The 20,483-nt window shown below is 53.4% G+C and overlaps 1 protein-coding gene across 3 annotated transcripts in view; it reads right to left on the reverse strand.

The window, feature by feature from the left end:
- The window catches only part of MPRIP (myosin phosphatase Rho interacting protein), a 140,789-nt gene that overhangs the window by 107,369 nt on the left and 12,937 nt on the right, over nt 1-20,483 (reverse strand). For all 3 annotated transcript variants that reach the window (XM_069481837.1, XM_069481838.1, XM_069481839.1), the window contains exons 2-3: nt 2,637-2,714; nt 712-777 (exon numbers count right to left, since the gene is read on the reverse strand). In XM_069481837.1, the coding sequence (XP_069337938.1) occupies nt 712-777; nt 2,637-2,714 (144 nt within the window). The remainder of the gene's footprint in view (nt 1-711; nt 778-2,636; nt 2,715-20,483) is intronic.

Consider the following 20,483-nt stretch of genomic DNA (forward strand, 5'->3'; position numbering starts at 1 on the left):
TGGAACTAAGGCATCATACCTATTAATTCATACCAGAAACAAAACACAATAAAGCACCACATCACAAAGGTTAGGACTCGTGTGTGCAAGCAGACCCACTTCTGGCCTTTGCACCTGTGAGCTGTAATGACCGTCCCAAACCCCCAGTGCCCCGACTGTCTGGAAGGCCCTTGTGGAGCAGTCATCGCTACTCACACCTCCAGACGCCTGTCTCACCGCTGCAGCGGAGAAACAAACTCTGGGAAGGAGAGGCGAGGTCACAGCCTTACTTGGTTGTGACTAGATTTTCGAGGACAGTCTCAACTTTAAAATGCTGCCTACACGTGTGCTCAATGCCACCCGCCCCGCCAGCACCTGCAGGGCCAGCCTGCGCAGGCCCTCACCACACCCCGGGACTTGCGCTCCCTTGCCCCTAACGAGGGGCGCTCCGGCCAAGTCCAAACTCCCATGAGCCCTGAATAGACAGAAGTGACGTCCCCCTCACTACTTCCTCTCATCCACGACCACTGGAGAAGATGCCTCAAACCAAAGGCTGGGTTCTCAGGGCCATTTCCACCAGCTGCCACAGCTCTTCAAAGCACTGCAGACTCCCAAACAGAAGCCCAAGTAGGAGCACACAGCCGCTGCACTCATCCATGGTGACGCAAACAGCACAGCAATGAAGGGGTGGACGGAGGATGCGGGCAGGGAACGGGTGAGGAGGACACTCACCATCTCGTCCAAGGCATAGCGCAAGAGGCCGTGCTCGTAAAGAATGAAGAACCGCCGCTGCCATTTCTGCAACAGAGCACAGGGTGCGTGGTTAGGTGGGTCCAGGTCCCGGCCCCGGATCTCAGCATGCTGAGTCCCCACCTCGAACAAACCCAAGTCTAAGGAACACCAGCTCCCCAGACTCCATTCCTGGGGCAGATGGCAGGAAAAGACAGACCCGAGGTGTAAGAGTGTGACTCATTAGCCAGGATTGGGCCACGAGAGAGGCCCAAATCACATGAGTGATTTGTGTTTCCACATGAGTTATTGAGGTTTAACAAGAAACCTGTTTATTAAAATTTGGAAGCTCCCGAGGAGCAGAAACAATGTATTCCTACAGCACCCAGCACATGCTGTGTGTCAATATTTATTTGGTGAATGATCTGATAGGACACAGAATAGCCGGGAGTGCCAAGGCACCGATTTACCACATCTGGGAAACTGCTGTAAAAGGGGTTGTTCTGATGACCCACTGTGAGCGAGGAGGCAAAAGGCAGCCGGGCTCCAGAATTCACTAAGGGGAAATGAGCTAACAAAAATCAAAACAGAAGAGGAGCACGGCCAGCGGAAGTAACTCCAATATCCAGGGAGTGACAGGCCCGCAAACAGGGTCACCCTGCCTCCCCCTCTCCGTCCATGGGCCAGGCCCCGGGGGCAGTCAAATGCCACCAAGAGCTGAAACGAAAGAATTATCAGGATAGATATCTTCCTTTTTGTGAGGAGAAGGGCCTGGTCTCTAACACAAGACCGTTGGCCCATGCCATGGTTGCCCCGCACGGCTCCCAAGCCCCAAAGATCACCCTGAGGGTCCATGACATATTTTCAACATTTCAGAAGGCCCGACAATGTTCAGATTTTCACTGGTGATAAGGCCATAAGAACTAACTATAGAATCATGTCTTCTGCTTTGGGCCAGAATTACATAATTGACAATGATGATTTTATCAGCAGAAGCTGGAAATGGCAGTTCTGTACAACCTTAATATTAATATAAAACAAGAAAATGAACTGCTTGCTCCATGGAAACTGCAGTCTGGCTGGACCAGTCACTCCCAAGTCCCCCTCCTGGGTGGCATGAACAGGGACTGCAGTGGCCTTGCCAAGATGGCTAGGTGTCTAGGGCGAGGCCACCTGGCCATGTTTCCCAGGAACATTTCCAAGGCTCCTATGAGCTATGTGTTGTCTCTGAAATCAAAACCTATTCCAGAAGGAATCCCAAAGACCAGAGACACAATGCAAGGTCTGTGGGACCAGAAGGTGCAGCCCTGAGGTTCCATCCAGAGCATACAATTCAGGGTGAGGAGGGGGTGAGCAGCAGGGACTCAGACAAAGGGGATGGCGAGTGCCCAGGGGTGCAGGGGACGGAAGGGGCAGAGCTCGAGCGTCACGGGGTATGAGCAGCAGCACCCACAGGAGGCTCTTGAGGAAGCAAAGACAGTGTTCTAACTGGAGTCAAACCCAAAGGGGTTTCCTGGCATAGGAACAAACTCCAGGACAGGATGACGCCGGACTGACCATCTCCAGCAGCCGCCCCACAGGCCACGCAAAGTTCAGGGACAGGCAAGCCGAGGCCTCCAGGCCTGCAGCCCACCAGAGCTCGGGGAGGCAGGGGCCGGGCGGCGTGCTCTTGTGCTGCTTCCACTTAACTGTTGCTACAAAACAGAGACGCCCACACGAGAGCATCTCGTTGTGAAGGAAGGAATATGCATAACTATGTAGGAGACTCTTCCGTGGGACCTACCAAGATGAGCACCTGGAGGGCCCCTCTGACCCTGCCACCCCGGGATCCACTGTTCCACTCCCCACCTCCCAGCTCTGTCCCACCCGCACACGCTCAGCTGGGCCTCCTCCTCCACCTCCTCCGCCGAGAATTCCGACGCCCTTACCCGAGACCTGTGCACGGGGTTGTCAAAGTCAGTCCCATCTGGAGCCAAGAGCAGCCAGCCGCCATAAATGGGTTTTGCCTAGAGGAGAAAAAGGAGAGCAGGTCGTCAGCAGCCTCGGACGGCAGAGAAAACAGGTCAGGTTAATGGCAAGCACTCGCTGGGAAGAGAGGTCACCTCTGCCCTGCAGACACTGTGCACCCCCCCACTCCCTGTGAGGCCGGTGGGACCCCGTGTGAAGAGGGGACAGCAGGTCCCAGCAGGAGTCTGAGAACTTGTAGACTACAGGAACCCCTAAAACACATGCTGCCACCCTCAAGTTCCTGATCAAGCCAGCAAGATCAGGAAAAAATGGCATTTTATTCAACAAATATGTGAGCGTCAACATGTCCCAGGCACCAGGAATATAACGTCAACAATACAGTCAAAAGTTCTCGTCCTGCAGACACAAAACAGGGCCTGGGACAAGAGACTGCTTTAGTGATCAAAGCCAGCTCTGGCCAAAGAATCATCAGCTGGCCGGCCGTGTGGCCATAGGCAAGAAACCCTCTGAGTTTCGAGTCTCCCATTTGAAAAGTGGAGGTGATAACAATTCTATCTATACCTCATAAAGTTAACGTGCAGACTGATAAGATAATGCAGGTAAAGCCAGCAGACGAATGTGAAACTGCGCTGCGCTTTGGAAAGCAGCCTGGCAGTTCCTCAAATGGCTCGATGTCGAGTCACCATGAGACCCAGCGATCCCACTCCTGGCATACACACCCAAGAAAACTGAAAACAGGTGTCCAAATAAAAACTTGTACAGGAGCATTCATAGCAGTATTGTTCATAACCAGCGAGTTCATAAGCGCCAAAAGGTGGTAAGAGCCTAAATATCCACCAACAGACGACTGGATGAACAGTCTGATCTATCCACACAATGGAACATTATTCAGCCACAAAAACGAATGAAGTCCTTGGCTACAATATGGATGAACCTCAAAAACGTTAAAGCCCACATATTATAGAACTCCACTGATACAAAATATCTACAATAGGCAAATCCATAGAACAGAAAGCACGTGAGTGGTTGCCAGGGACTGAGGGGAGGCGGGCTGGGGAGTAACAGCAAACAGGTCCAGGGTTTCTTTTTGGGGCAACAAAAGCGTCCTGGAATCAGATGACGGAGAAGGTTGCACAACATCGTAAATGTGCTAAAAACCACCGAACTGCACACTTTAAGAGGGTGACTGTAATGGTACGTGAATTAAATCTCAGTTAAGAACATCGATCGCAGCGTCTGGCCTCTACGTTCTCAACGGATGCCAGGCCTTGTTACACTTACCGTCCAGAGCCCCCGCTCCCAGGACTCTGGGTAGGAGCCGAACGTGGCAGCAAGACTGAGACAGACCCTCTGGCTGCATCTCCCTCCTGGTGACGAGGGGTCGGGCAAGGTACGACAAGGCCTATCTACCCCCCACCCTTCGGAGGACAGTCACAGACATTAACACCAAACCTCTGGCTGCTGCTTACATACAGGCTGATCTCCGGATAAGCCTCAGGGTTATAACATGCTTTTTACTGAACACTCTCCAAACTGGGAGGCCCTGCCACGCCACCTTATTTGGTAGCCGTGGACCCCGTGATTCAGAGAGGGCAGGTCACTTGCCAGAGGCCACACAGCCTCCAGGCTAAACCAAGCACCCTCTCTTTCCTCGGCTTCTTTCTGCAGGGTCCTCAAGGACCCTGGGAAGCAGTGGCTTTCCTCGTGACCAGAGTAGGTAAGGGGTGCTATGTGCCCAGGGCAGGGGGCAGGGTGAGGGAAGGACAAGACAGACTCACGCTGATGAAACAGGAGTGGGCACTGGCCCCAAGTTAGAGGGACACAGCCCAGGAGGGCCAAGGGGTGCGTGGAATGAATCTCACCTGGGAAGGCAGAGGCGAAGGGGAGTAGAGGTCAGCTTTCTCTGGAGACACCAGCTGCATCCAGCTCGGCCTCTGGCAGGCGAGCTCAGACTCTCCCACACCACCCAGGGGCACACTCTAAGTGGACTTCAACCACGCACATGCATGGTACAGGAAAATATATCTGGACCCAGCGACTCTCCACTTAGCCTCTTGCCAGCCTGCAGGCGCCCCCCTGTGATGCCAAAGGTTGGCCCGCAAGGCCATCTCTCCACCTCTAGCTTGACTGTGCACCAGCTTCCTAGCCTTTGGCTGCAGGGCTCTGGGGGAGCTCACATTATTGGCTAGATTTTTCTGGCCTTTCCCAGAAGGGGCAGACCGGTACGCATTCCCTCAACTCAGGCCACGGTCCCAACCCAGCACGTCGGCGAACATCTGCTCAGGCCTGCGTGCACAGCCCTGGGTCTGTGCAGCAGGGAGGCTTCAGCAGCCACCGTGCTGGGCTGCGACTCCCCAGCACACATCACCCCAGAGGGGACTGTCCGGGTAGCCGGGCCAGGCAGACGGATGGCAGGGGGCAAGACACAAAGGCTCTGGGAGGAGGAGCAGGCAGTAACGCCCCATCAAGCAGAAGACCCTCCAGGCAAGGGCACAGCTGAAGCACGGGCGCAAAGGCAGGACAGGCCATGCCGTGCCATCACCCAGACCTAATCCACGAGTCCAGGGAGCCAAGGAAGGACCAGGCCCCCACCGGCCACATCACTGCCTCCCCAGCTCCCCCACCTGGACCTCTCTCCTAGCCCTCAGTTCTCCACTGAGACGGTCCTTCCTCAAAGCAGCTGTCCTGACCCAACCTGGTCAATCTCCAGTGACTCACCTCTGTCATTAAGATAATGACACACTGCAGCACTAATGTGTACCTACCATTTCATCATGTAATTACACTGCCATGACACATTCCCCCGAAGGCAGGGATGGAGCTGGCCCAGCTCCAGCTGCCTCCTGCGTCCCGATGTGAGCGCACAGAGGGTGAGGAGGGAAGCGGCCAGCGGGAAGCTCTGGGTGCATGATGTCCTCTGAGCTTCCTTCTGCTTGGATAACCTAGGTCCTGTCCCCGTCCCCCAGGTGAGGGAAAGGCCTCCCAGGAAGAGCTGCTGCTTCTCCCACTGTGTCTTGGATTATCTAAAAATGCCGTGTCCATCCCACCCTACCCCCACCCCTACCACAGCAGACTACAGGTCTGTAAGTCCAAAAGCACCCACAGACAAGAGGCTCCCTAGCACACCTCACCTGCTTCCTGGGGTGGTACCCCTGACGGGCCCCAAGGCATTCCCGTCCCAAAAGCCTTATAATGACCTGAAACTCAGACACTAAAACACATAGCCCAAAGGAGGCTGGCAGGAGAGCACACTTTGGAAGCTCTCAGTGGTATGCTTCTGGATGGGTGGCTGGGAGTTCTGGAGGGAGGCGGGAGAAGGAGGTATCTGTTGTCAACATTGGGGATCCAAGCTGGACCGCAAGGCCCCAGAGAATGGGGCCTGAGTCCTGTTTCAAGCAGCCCTGCGCAAGAGGAACCCTTTCCTAGGCAGGCCATCCCAGAGGAAGCACACAGCTCCAGACCTCATATAAAAGTTACCACCGCTGGTCGCAGTGGCTCACGCCTGTAATCCTAGCACTCTGGGAGGCCGAGGCGGGAGGATCGTTTGAGCTCAGGCATTTGAGACCAGCCTGAGCAAGAGCGAGACCCCGTCTCTGCTAAAAATAGAAAGAAATTAGCTGGACAACTAAAAATATATATAGAAAAAATCAGCTGGGCATGGTGGCGCATGCCTGTAGTCCCAGCTACTCGGGAGGCTGAGGCAGGAGGATTGCTTGAGTCCAGGAGTTTGAGGTTGCTGTGAGCTAGGCTGACCCCACGGCACTCTAGCCCGGGCAACAAAAAAAATAAAAAAAGTTACCACTGGAGAGCCTCCCCTGAGCTATTTCCCTTCCAATTAAACTAGGCCTTCCTCTCGACCTACATAAGCCAGAGGCTGCACTTCTGGATGGCCTCTGGAGAGAGGCTACTGGTGGTCTGCGCGTACTCTTCAACCCAAAACTCTTTCAGAAACCGTGCCCGGAAACTTCTGCTTTCTGGAAGATGGGGCAGATGTGATTTTCCCTACATCTCCTGCTAAATACAACTTAAAACCCTGAACATCAGCAAAAAAGACAAACATGAAACGACTCCTAAAGATGGAGAGAAGAAGGCAGATGGGCAAGGAACCTCAGGATCTGAGCTTTCTTTTTGTCTCATTATCCCAAACCAGGTACTAGGAGAAGCTGCCAACTTGGAAACACCAATAGGCATGACAAAAAACTCCCAACAGCAGAAAATATGTTCTTTTTGAGTGCACACAAAACATATACCAAGATATATTATATCTTGGACCACAAAACAAAACCTCAATAGATTAAAACTGAAATCATACAGAATGTGTTCTCTAACCACAATGAAACCAAACTTGACATCAGTAAGAGAAAGAGAATAGGAAAATCTCCAAACACTTAGAAACATCATAACCAACATGCTTCTAAATATGGGCCAAAGAGGAAAACTCAAGAGAAACTTAAAATTTTTTAAAAATTTTAAAAATAAAATATAACGTATCAAAATTTGAGGGACACAACTAAAACAGTACGGAGAGAAAACTGTATGGCACTAAAATGCTTACGTTAGAAAAGAGGAAAGGTCTCAAATCAATAATCTAAGCTCCCACCACAAGAACCTAGAAAAAGAAGTTCAAAATTCCCCAAAACAAGAAAAAAAGGAGTAAATAATAAATATAAAAGTAGAAATCAATGAAATCAAAACAGAAAAACAAATCAATAAAACAAAGAGCTGGATCTTTGAAAAGATAATAAAATTGACAAATTTCTGGCAAAACTAACAAAGAAAAAAAGAGAGAATGCACAAATTCACAGCATCAGAAATAAAACCAAGGCCATCACTAGAGATCCCACAGATCTCAGAAGGTTAACAAGGAATACTAGGAACAATTTCCCAAACCCTGATTCCACAACTTAGATGAAATGGACCCACATCACTAAAAAACACAGATAATCTGAATGACCCTGTAACTATTAAGGAAATTGGATAGGTAATTTTGAAACTCGTGAAAAAGAAATCTCTAGGCCCAGTTTTACTGAAGAATTCTACCAAATGTTTAAAGAATTAACACCGATTCTACATAATCTTTTTGAGAAAACAAGAAGAAACACTTTCCAATTAGTTTTATGAAGCTGGTATTACCCTGATACCAAAGACCAGACAAAAATAATACAAAAGGTGGGGGGACTACAGGCTAATAGACAGAATATACAGTATTCCTCCCTTACCGACAGTTTTGTTTTCCACAGTTTCAATTACCCACAGTTAATCATGGCTCAAAAATATTAAGTGGAAAATTCCAGAAATAAACAATTCATAAATTTTAAGTTGCACGCCACTCTCGGTAGTGTGACGAAATCTCAGGCTGTCCTGCTCTGTCCCACTCGGGATGGGCAACGTCCCTTCGTCCAGCACGTCCACACGGCCGTGCAGTCGACCCGGCCCCGTGCCAGCAGCTCAAGAGCTGTCTGAGTCACCGGATCCGCTGCTGTGGTATCGGCGCTGGTGTCCACGCAGGCCACCCTTGTTCACTCAGTCTGGCCCCAGAGTGCAGCAGTGGTGATGCCAGCAACTCAGACATGACAAAAAGAAGCCATAAAGTGCTTCCTTTACGTGAATGGGTGAAAGGTCTCAACTTAGTAAGGAAAGAAAAAGACAAAAATCATATGCTTAGGTTGCTAAGATCTACCGTAAGAACAAATCATCTATCCATGAAATTGTGAAGAAGGAAAAAGAAATTGTGTGCTAGTTTTGCTGTCACACCTCAAACTGCAAAAGTTACAGCCACAGTGCGTGGTAGGTCCTCAGGATGGAAAAGGCATTTAAATTTGTAGATGGAAGACATGAACAGAAACATGTCTTGATTAATAGCAATTGGGTTTGGTACCATCCACAGTTTCAGGAATCCACTGGGGATGTTGGAATATATTCCTCATGAATGAGGGGGAACTACTATAGATGCAAGAATCCATAAAATATGTGCAAATAGAATTCAGCAATACATTAATAGAACTACACACCATGACCAAGTGGGATTTATTCCAAGGATGCTGGTTTAACATTCAAAAATCAACAATATAACCCACAATATTAACAGGCTAAAGAAGTAAAACCACATGACCATATCAACTTACACAGAAAAAGCATTTGACAAAACCCAGCACCCATTCATAATTTTTAAAAGCCTCTCAGAAAAGTAGGAGCAGAGGAGAACTTCTTCAGCTTGACAAAATTAAACAAAAAGTCTTCAGCTAACATCATAACGGTGAAAGACTGAATGCTTCCCCTCTAAGATCAGGAACAGGCAATGATGTCCAATCTCAGAACTCTTACAGCGCTAGAATTTCTAGCCAGCGCAATAAGGCAAGAAAAGGAAATAAAAAGAATACAGATCAAAAAGGAAGAAATAGGCCGGGCGCGGTGGCTCACGCCTGTAATCCTAGCACTCTGGGAGGCCGAGGCGGGTGGATCGCTCAAGGTCAGGAGTTCGAGACCAGCCTGAGCGAGACCCCGTCTCTACTAAAAATAGAAAGACATTATATGGACAACTAAAAATCTATATAGAAAAAATTAGCCGGGCATAGTGGCGCATGCCTGTAGTCCCAGCTACTCGGGAGGCTGAGGCAGTAGGATCGCTTAAGCCGAGGAGTTTGAGGTTGCTGTGAGCTAAGCTGACGCCACGGCACTCACTCTAGCCTGGGCAACAGAGTGAGACTCTGTCTCAACAACAACAACAAAAAAAAAAAAAAAAAAAAAGGAAGAAATAAAATGTTTACAGGTGACATAGCTATCTATGTAGAAAATCCTGGGAATCTAAAAAAAAAAAACAAAACAAAAACTAGATCTATTGAGTTCAACAAGGTTATAGGATACAAGATCAACACACAAAAACCAATTATATTTCGATATACTAGCAATGAACATGTGGACACCAAAATTAAAAATACAATGCCATTTACAATTATTCCCAAAAAATGAAACAGGTATAGATCTAGCAAAACATGTACAGGACTTACACACCTGAATGCTATACAATGCTGACTAAATAAATGAAAAAAGATCTACATAAATGGAGAGAAAAACTGTGTTCCTGGACTGGAAGATTCTAAGATATCAATTCTCACCAACTTGATGTACACATATCAAAATGCCAACAAGATTTTTTATAAATAGATGTAGACAAGATTATTCTAAAATGTATATGGAAAGGCTAATTAACTAGAACACTTTATTAATTAAAAAGGAACAAAGAAGGAATAATCTACCCAATTACGAGACTTATTATATATCCACAGTAATCAAGACTGTGTACTATAAGTGAGAGGTTAGACACAAAAATCAAGGGGACAGGGTAAAGAACCTAGCAATAAACCCACATACACACACTCAACTTAATTTTTGACAAAGGTACAAAAGGAATTCAATGGAGGAAAGACAGCCTTTCAACAAATGGTGCTAGAGCAATCGTTAACCCACAGGCAAAAAGAAAAAAAAAAACCTCAAGCTAACACAAAAAATTTTATACAAAAATCACTGCAAAATGGAACACCAACTTAAATTGATAAATTGTACTTCATTAAAATTAAAAACTTTTAAGCCAGGCATGGTGGTGCATGCCTGCAGTCCCAGCTACTCAGGCATCTGAGGTGGGAGGATTGCTTGAGCCCAGGAATTCAAGTTCAGCCTGGGCAATACAGCAAGACCCCACCTCTTAAAAAAAAAAAAAAAAACTTGAGAACTTTTGCACTCTAAAAGGCTCTGTTAGGAGGATGACAAGACAAGCCACAGAGTAGGATAAAATATTCGCAAACTACTTAATCTGACAAAGAACTAGTATCTAGAATATATCAAGGCTTCTCAAAACTCAGTACAAAACCAAATAATCCAATTAGAACATGAACTAAAGATAAAAGACATTTCACAAAAGATAACAGATGGCAAATAACCTCTTGAAAAGGTGTTTAAACATCATTAGCCATTAGGGAAATACAAATTAAAATCACCTGAGATATTACTCTACTATCAGAATGGCTAAAACAACTCAACATGCAACTGCTGTATGACCCAGGACCTACACTCCTGGCTGCCTACTCCAGAGAAATGAAAACACGGATTCACACGAAAACTATGTATGAATGATTACAGCAGCTTTACTGGTAACAGCCAAAGACCTGGAAACGCCCCAGATGTCCTCCAGCGGTGAAGGGTTGGACTGCGGTGCAGCCACGCTGGTCAGCAGCCACAAGGCACAGACCAGCGACCCCCACCAGCCTGGGTGGGTCTGCAGAGATACCGTGCGTGAAGAAAGCTGACCCCACAAGGCCACGCGGCGCACGCTGCCAAGTGCACAACCTGGCAGGCCCATCTGGAGAAGTGGTGCGGGAGGGGGTGGCGGGAGGGCAGGAGGCGCCGCCGTGCGGGTCGCTGTGGCGACGGAGAGGCTGGGCACCTCCTGCAGGGGCGGCAGCGTCCCGGCTGTGGAGCCACCACAGTGCTGCAGGGCTGCCATCGGGGACGCTGGGCAAAGGGTGCCCGGGACCTACACTGCAGGGGACTGCCACTGTCCCAACATAAAAAGCTTAATAAAAACATACGCACAGAACCCAAACCTGTGACTTCCCGAGAGCTCCCCCCGCCCACCCCACACACAGGTGTATGACACTGGAAGGAGGATCCGCCACAGCCCCAGCCCAGAGGCTCTCGCCGTGGTGGCCTCTGCAGCCAGTCCTCAGGGGCGCGTGGCGGACGGCCCCGGTGCCCTCCCCGGCGATGCCGGCCTGCCACGGCTCTGAGCTCACTGCGTGTGCTCCGCTGGCCTCTCCAGAAGCTTCCCCTGGAGGCCACACGCAGCAGGTACACACACAGACGCACCCCTCTCTCAGGCCCGCCTACTTGACCACGCGAGCTTCCTCTGCCCCCTGACCTCACCATGCTGCAGACCTGCGTTCCATCAGGGAGGGCCCAACTCTGTCAGCTCAGGCCAAGTGGGCAGGCCAGGGCCAGGGCCAGGAGCAAACATCCTGGGCTGCTTCACACAGCATCGTCAAGCTGCCACAGTGACACTTCCCAGACACACACGGGCCTCTGGACACAGCCAGCCCGCACGACACGCTGGGCTCAGGACCATGTGGCCCATCTTTGGCTCCAAGAACAGGAAGGAGCAGTCGGTGACAGGGTTCCTAACAGGTAGTTAACCCAGGTTTCCTGTCCTCTTGGGCTCACCTGCCCTCAGACCGCTGTGGGCTGCAGAAAGGTGGTCAGACACACTGTGCGATACAGCGCCGAGGAGGGCGGCACCCAAACCATCGATGCAGACATGTGGGCCTCCCGCTGCCAGCCCAGCACTGTCCCCCGTCCTGACAGCCCTCACCTCCCAAACCTCACCTCCCACAGGCAAATATCGTCTACTCCCTGGAACACGGTGACCCGCTGTCCCACATGCAGCCCTCAAAGTCCTACACCCCCTTCAAGGACAGCAACCGACTCAAAGCCAACCGTTTCCTGAGTGTGCACCGTGGCTGCTGTGCCGTTAGACCAGCTCACTCCTGCCTGCCCCTTCTTACAAAGCCCCTCGACACCACTGACACCCCGTGGGGAGACAAAACTCCATCCCCGCCTCCCAGCCCATGGGACTGGCAACACCCTGCTCCACCGTCCAGGTCCCACTGCTCAGCCCAAACCTACCGTGCCCTTTGTCTGACAACCCATCCCTCCCTGGGCACAAGAATCCTGTCTCGCTCACTGACTAGACAGACAACCAGCTGAATAAGTAATGGGTACACTTCTTAGTCACCGCCACACAGCTGGGGACATCACTGCTCCCTAGCCGTTCTGAGCACTGCTGGCAAGGCCTCCCAGCCAAGACCTGGCCAGCCGGGGCTGCACCTCTGCCTCTCACTTCCACACACACGGAGCTCCCGGATCCCCAGCGTGACGTGGTCAGCGCCCAGCACCGAGGGGACACTGGCACGCTGGACTCCCACTGTACACTCCCTTCCTTGAATCCCAGTCTCCAGGCACGCCACGGCGTGTACCACGATGCGGGACAGCTGGCGCTCAGACAGCCACAACGTGGCCGTGCACGGCAAGAACCACAGCGCTTCTGTGCTCCTGACCCAGCAGCCCATGGCCAGAGATCGAGCCTAGAGAAATAACAGAGAGAAGCAGACACTTCCGCTCATGCTGTGGGAAGAGCTCAACGCCCAACAGGGAAACAGCTACGTGAACACGGACACCCAAGAGCTCACCCTAAAACACTACGTAGCCATTCCCTACCAAGAAGCATGAGGGTGCAGGAGTCCCCGGGCACACGCACACCCCAGGCACAGCGCCCCTGCGCAGACCCTCAAAGCTTCTTCCACTGTCTCCTGGGTGGCCGGCACCCCCCGGAGGTGCTCACAATCTCCCCAGCAGCAGCTCTGAGCCCGGCACCCCAAGGCCCCGGAGATGAAAACACGAGGCACACGCCGTCGCCCCCTCGAGGGGCTGGCAGTCTAGTGGCAGAGACCAGACGTGGGTAAAGCGTGAAAATGCATCTGTTTATAACACATGCAAAGATGGATGAAGATTAGGAGTTGATGAGCAAACAGCTACCGTGCAGCCCGCTGGAATCCTGAGCAAGTGTTGGTGGTTGGTTTGTTTTTACCATTTTTGCAAAGTAAATGCCACTACGTAGCCCTTACCAGATACCATTTAAAGCGGGGGAAGGTACGTGCCTGGCACGCACACGTGACTTCAGATATCATCCTGGCTGAGTGGCTTCCCAAGTGGGAGGCCTTAGTTGTCCCTGGCAGGACAAGAGCAGGTGGAGCTAGGGAACCCCTCTGCTCCGCTCTCCACCAACAAGGCCTAGCAGCTCTGGACGTTCTGCATAAAGACCCCAGCCTGGAGGGAGGAAGCCTGACTCAAGCCCTGGTTCCACCACTTACTCCTCGTGTGGCCCAGGGCAGGACAGTTTCATGAGCTACAACAATGCAAGTAGAAAAATACACAGTTCCCTTCCGTACCATTTTTAAAAAAACACACCAGACACAAACACACCCCGGGTCACAGTGCACAGCCAAGACAGCCTCCAGGTCAGGAACACACATCCCGCATTCACTCAGAGCTCGGCACGTGGCTGCTGCTCAGCCCCAGCCAGTGCTCCCGGCAGTGAGCCCCGCAGCGCAAGCAGCAGGCAGGGGTCCCAGAACAGCCTGCCGATGAGCCCAAAGGGGCTCCAGGGATCCTGCCTCTGAGGGTGGGCAGGGCGCGCAAATCCACACCAGCTCCCTCACACAAGGCCCCACGCCTGAACGCCATGCAGAGTGACTGTCCCCGTGAAAGCTCTTCAGGAGGAAAAGGAGGGAAAGTCCCACGCAGGCCGGAAGAAGGGCCCACCCCGGGGGGCCAGTATCCCAGCTCTGGGGGCTCCCGGGCAGACGTCTGCGGGCAAAGGTGGGTGTGGGGGCTGCACTAGGGCACCGCTGGAGCGCACGGCCCCTTGCTAGGGCAGCCACCGGAAGGTCTCTGGGCAGGGTGTGTGCACACTGTAGCCAAGATACCTTCTGTGGTTTTGAGGCTGGTGCTTTGCCCTTTTTTTCCCCAAAAGAGTTTCTATGGAAACGCTTCCATACTTCTAGCAAACAGGTTGTTTAACACTTTCTGTATGTCACTTCCAAAAACAGAAACAATGCCTGCATAGCAGCCGTGTGGCCATGTTTATGAGCTTGTAAATCACGGGAGACGTCAAGGCTGCCGGTCCTTTCTGGGACCCCGAGACGGAAGTCAGTAAAGGACAGTGAAGGACATCAAAGTCCAGCCTCAGGCCTCACCCCGCCAAGACCTCACTGTGTCCTGTGGCTGCCCAGACACACCGTGAGGGGACCAGGTGGCCCGTGGAGGGGAGCTTCTCAGCAGAGCCGTGTGCCCACCTGCCTCACAAACAGGGGCTGGCACACCCCTCCGGCTGTGCCTAGAACAGGGCTTCGCTTTTAGAATAAGTGTGCCAGGGCCAACAAGCACTGGCCAGCACTGCAGACCCCTTGAGAGGCCACAGGCTCATCCCCACCATGCTGTGTTCACCAACCTGTGCTGGAACTCCCAGGAGTCATCCCAGGGCCTTGAGCCTGCAGAACAGCGTCCTGTTGCTTTGCGGCCACACAGTTCTGGACCCAAACTATACCCCTCAGCGCAGTCACCGTCTGCCAGCAAGAGCTTCCAGGGCTGTCAGCTGCCTCCCTGCAGCAGGGAGCAGTCAGCTGCTGGGAAGGTGCTGAAAATCACGGGCGCCTCTGCAAGCGACTCAACATCGTCAGGACGCAGGCCACGTGCCCAGGAGAAAGCCCAGCCTCCGAGGGAGAACGGCTGCTACTCACCGCTGGCAGGAAAGCACCAGCGTGTGGCCAAGAGGACACAGGCACGTGCGGGCAGGTCTGGCAAAAATGCCCACGGCTCCCGTTCTCAAGCTCATCGGCCGGCTCCACGCTGTCATCAGAGCCAAGCGGGGCTGCGGCCCCAGGCACCTTGCATGTAGCACCTTCAATCTTCACAGCCACCCTGTGAGGTACGCACCCTCCTCACTACCTCCATGAGGAAACCACAGCGCCCAGAGAGATTAAGCGGCCTGTCCAGGGCCACAGAGCTAGGACTGGAACCAAGGCTGCCCGGCTCCACATCTGGCCCTCGCCCGCTGGACACGGCCTCTCCACGTCAGCAGGCCGCTCCCGAAGGTAAAGGGAGACGCAGGCAAGGGCACGTTCCCAAGCAGGACGTCCTCGCAGGAGTTCCCGTCCTCACCAGGGCCGCACTCAGCTCTGCCTGGTATCTGTGCAGCTGCGGCCCTGGCCCTGGGGGGCTTCAGGCCAGGGCTTAGGGCCCACGTGGAGTGCAAAGCTCATCAGCTGCGAGGTGATCGTGCAAGGAGGCACCCCACCGCCACCGCTACAGGATGAGCCATCCACCAGCTTGGCCAGTGATTCAGGAGCTGGGGAAGCTGATGGAGACTGGGCTCTTCTCTGGAAGGGGTCTTCCCTACCCACGCAGAGACATCAAGCCTAAGCGCAGACACCTCCGCCCCACCCCAGGGAGAGCTGGGCCAACCAGCTGTCTACTTCAGCGCCTCATCAACAGGGTGCCCGTGTGATTTATCATCCAACCTGGAATGAAAGGGAACCCTACTGGCTATGCCAGGACCTCTGGTCCCGTAACTCAGCACATCCCCGCAGCCCGCGCGCCCTGACTGGGCCGCTCCCCACCCCACTCTGCTGCTCTCTTTGGAGGCAGGTCAGGGGACGCCCTCCCAGCTCACCAGTCTTTGCTGCAAAGGCTGGGACGCAGGGCCATCGACGCAAAGACCACAGAGCCACTGAGAACACCACCAGTGAGACGAGGCATGAAGGGTGGAGCGAAGGGAAAGGAACTTGGCACCAGAAGCAGAGAGAAGTCTCGGAGGCTTCTCCGGGAGTGAGCAAAGGACAGACTTCAGAAACGGAGCTGAGGCGCCTGAGCCTGCGGAAAGCTGACACAGAGCCACAGCCCACGTGCAGAGCGACAGCAGAGCCTGAAACACAGCGGACGCAGCGCACATGGCGGCAAGCAGGGTCTTCAGGCCAGACCAGCATTCTCAGAGTGCGGGGGCCCCTGAGGCCCTTCTGGGGGTCTGTGAACCAAAACTATTCTTACAAAAATGCTCAGATGTCACTGGCCACATCTCATTCTCTCCCAAGCGCACCGGAGAGCTGTCCGGAGGCTGCAGCGGGTGTGCGCGTCCACCGCCTTCCGCCCATGGCAGGTGGCAGAGAGATCCACAAAGAGGTGAAATAATACGGCTCTTCTCAACAAATTTTTGTTTTAGAAAAGTTATTTTTCAGAATACATGTTACGTGAACATGACAGGTTTCCTGTTATTTTTGAATTAATTAATATATATTTTTAAATTTTTCAGTTTTAAATTCTAATACAATAAATACCAATGGACATAACCCACATAAACAGAAGCCCTCCGAGGGTGTCTGTAATCAAGAGCGTAAAGGGGTCCTGAGACCAAAGAGTCAGAGAACCGCAGGCCTAGCCACCCACTCCCCGAGCCCCAGCACATTCTGCCCCTTGGGCTCCTCTGCTCAGAGAGCAGCCCTGCCTGGTGGCACTTCCGCAGCTCCTGTCCCATCGTTGTGCCCAAACAGAAATGTCCCTTAAGCCCATCTCCTAGCTTCCACTCAAACCCTTTCCTCCCGACAGCACTGCCTGAAACGGTGCCGCTTACCCCAGACTTGCCCCAGGGGCTCCTCTGCACACGGTTCATCTGGAAATGAAACAGACTCCTGGACAAAGGCGGAAAGGAAAACCTCCCTCGTCACAACACAAGCCTCTGACTGGGCAAGGAGGCCAGAAGAGGGGACCCGGCTCGGCGGAGACAACACCTGCCCCCACGGCCCGTGCAGCCCCCCCCCGTCCTTGCAAAGAGATGCTGCAAACACAAGCACCCTGACTGTGCCACGGGAGAACCTCCCCGAGCCTCCGGGGGGAGACAGGAGAGCAGGGGTCCCCTCAGAGTGTGCTTTCCTGACAAGTTCCCTGGAACAGCTGACCTGGGCGCCAGCCCACAAGGCAATGCACAGGCTTGCCCGCCGGGGCCTCAGCCCCCGACTCTACAGACCATCCTGGGTCGTCTCTGGTGCAAGAGATGCCATCAGGGAGGGGCCCAGAGGACACTCTTGCAGGACATCAATGTTCTCTTTAGGAAGTAGGTTCATGAACATTCATTTTATTACTTAGACTTACACTAGATCCATATTGTATCTATATGCTACTTATATCCTTTTGTGTATATCCAATATTTCCTCCTGTTAAAAAATATTAATGTAAAGATCAGAGTAAAGCAGTGGTCTTCAAACTGTGAAGACCCCCAGAGGGTGTGCTTCAGGGACCACCGCGGGTGTGGGACGGGCAGGCCTTCCTCCTCGTCTTCCTGGCCTTCTACAAGAGAACTTTCATGCATAATATATGACAGCTCCGTGTTTCGTTTCGATAGGCTGGGTGTTCTAGTGCCAAAAAAATAAAGTTTCAAAACTGATAACATACAGGCAAACAGGCAGAGAAGGTCTTTTCCCTCTAGCTGACCGCGAGATCTTCTGGTGCCCGTGGGCCCTTGTGTCGGCAGCTGCGGGGTGCCACGCACTGGGGAGCACGCCCAGGTCTCCCTAAGGTGTCTGGCCTTCCACTCCTGTGGCCTCAGCCCTTCTCCCCACAGTATTCAAGGCTCGCCTTATCTCCTTCTGGGCTGCTCAGCTGATTTTCAGGTTAGACAAAAATGGAAGAAAGGAGGCATAAAACTCCAAGTGGCCAGGGCCCCCCTGCACGCGGCAGGGTGCCCTGTGCCCCCGCCTCTCAGCTGCACAAGGCGAGGCAGCCCAGTTTCCACCCTGGACTCCGCCAGCGAGGAGCAGTGGACTGGACAGCGATACGCAGGGTCCACCCTCCCCGTCTGAACCCAACAGTCCGCGGCACACCGGGCTCCCCAGTGACTCCAACACAGCTCCCCGACAGGACGGCCACAGGACCAGCGATTCTCTGCTGGGCCTCTGCCCAAAAGAACTGAAAGGAAGTGTTCACACAAACACTCAAACACGAACGTCACAGCAGCACCGTGCACAACAGCCATAGGTGGCAACAACCCAGATGCCCGGCACCCGAGGACGGATCGACAAAGGGGGCCATCCACACAGCGGGACGCTGCTCGGCCACAAAAGGACGGAATTCCGATACGTGCTACAAGGTGGAACCTCAAAACCATATGGCAGTGAAAGAAGCTAGACAGGAGGTCACACTGTGAGACTCATTTGACGGAATTTCCAGAAGAGGCACAGCCACAGAGAGCAGAGCGAGAGCCGCTGAGGGCTGCGGGCAGGGAGTGACTGCGAAACGGTTACGGGCTCCTTTCGGGCAGGGGACACGTTTTCAGCTGAAGAGTGGCATCGGCTGGGCGACTTTGTGACTGCACCAACGCAACGCAATTGTATACTTTGAAACGGCTAATTTTACGTTATGCAAATTTTACCTTGAAAAAATAAACCCCACACACAACTCACTCCATCCTGACACTGGGAGGGCAGAACACGCAACAGCCCGCTCTGAACTCTCCCTCCTCTCCCTCCTCTCCGGCTCTGAACTCTCCCTCCTCCCGGACGCCCTCGGCCCACACGCAGTCCCTGCAAGCCCGGTCCCAGGACCGGTCCCTGCCTGGGGCTCCTCTCCCTACTGCAGACACTGGCAGGGGTGGGGAGTGACATTTTAAAAAGGCTCTTCCCTGTTCAGTCTTGACAACGAGCCCATGGCCACCAGATTTTTAGAACATGATGCCATTCGTGGCAGAGGGGGGAATGCTGGAGAATGTGTGAGGACAAATTTCTGGGGCAACAGCTTTGCAGGAAGAGTCACACCCTGTCCCTCAAAAAGCCGTCCTTCCCATTAGGAAACAGGTAGGGCAGGAGAGTGCGTGGACGGAGCAAGCCTGAGACAGGAGATGTAAACAAGCACAGCAAACCCATCCTCCGGCCCACCCTTCCCAGCACACACCCACTTCCAGGAGGTCAGCCCCCCACGTCCAGACCTGAGGGACCCAGGAGGTCAGCCCCCCGCGCCCAGACGTGAGGGACCCAGGAGGTCAGCCCCCTGCGCCCAGACGTGAGGGACCCAGGAGGTCAGCCCCCCGCGCCCAGACCTGAGGGACCCAGGAGGTCAGCCCCCTGCGCCCAGACCTGAGGGACCCAGGAGGTCAGCCCCCCGCGCCCAGACCTGAGGGACCCAGGAGGTCAGCCCCCCGCGCCCAGACCTGAGGGACCCAGGAGGTCAGTCCCCCACGCCCAGACCTGAGGGACCCACGGGGCCACACACAGCCAGAAGGCCCACTCAAGCCCCACCTGGTGCCTGTGCCAGACGGGAAGGAGGCCTGGAGTCAGGGGGCAGGTTTCCTCCCAGCAATACCTCTGGCCGAGCTGCCCCAGGCAAGCTCCACCACCTCCCCCCTCCCTTTCCTTATCGCTCCACCTCATAAGGCTGCTGTGAATATAAATGAGTTACCAGTGGCCTGGCACAGAGCAATTTCTGTTAGCTGTGAATACCGCCACCACAGAAATAAACAATCCTAGAGCAGGTCAACCATTCCAGCGATTTCAGCATGAGAAAGCCTCCCTCCATACCACAGAAGGCCGGCACCAGCCAGTCCCCAGGAAGGGGACTCCTAAGCTCAGAGTTTCTAGGCTGGAAGGGACACGTGGAGCCAACAGGCAGCGAGCTGGCCACCAAGGTGACATCTGCCTGTTAGAAGAGCTCTTTCTCAGGCTCAAAAGAAGGGCCTGCTACTTGTTTAGACCCCAGCGAAGGGCCTAGGTGGAGACCCCGTTCCCTGTAAGAGCTAACGACTTGTAAAGGCTTGGAGTGAGGGGTGGACAGAGAGGCTGGAAGGACCTGCCTGCCGGCGGGGGAACCAACTCCATGCTAGAGACCAGAGGGCCGCAACACACCCTGGCCAGATCTCCCACCCACCCAGAGACGTGGGACTAGACCCGGCTCCCCGGCTCTGGGCTGCTCCCTCCCCTCCCCAGGCCACTGCACCCAGGCCCCCCCATGAGGATCTGCTTCCCAGACAACGGCAAGGTGGCTGTGCAGCTGCTTCGAGGGATGGGGGGGCGGGGACACAGCTTCTCCTAATCCTCTCCCACCTTGCCAACATGAGTGATGGCTTCTCTGCAAAGCGATTTCTGGAATCTGACGCTGCCTCTGCCCTTCATGGGACCTGTATTGTCCAATTCTCTGGGCTTGACAGAGAAAGGGGTGAG

Source organism: Eulemur rufifrons, chromosome 9 (assembly GCF_041146395.1).
Source record: "Eulemur rufifrons isolate Redbay chromosome 9, OSU_ERuf_1, whole genome shotgun sequence".
Taxonomy (NCBI): domain Eukaryota; kingdom Metazoa; phylum Chordata; class Mammalia; order Primates; family Lemuridae; genus Eulemur; species Eulemur rufifrons.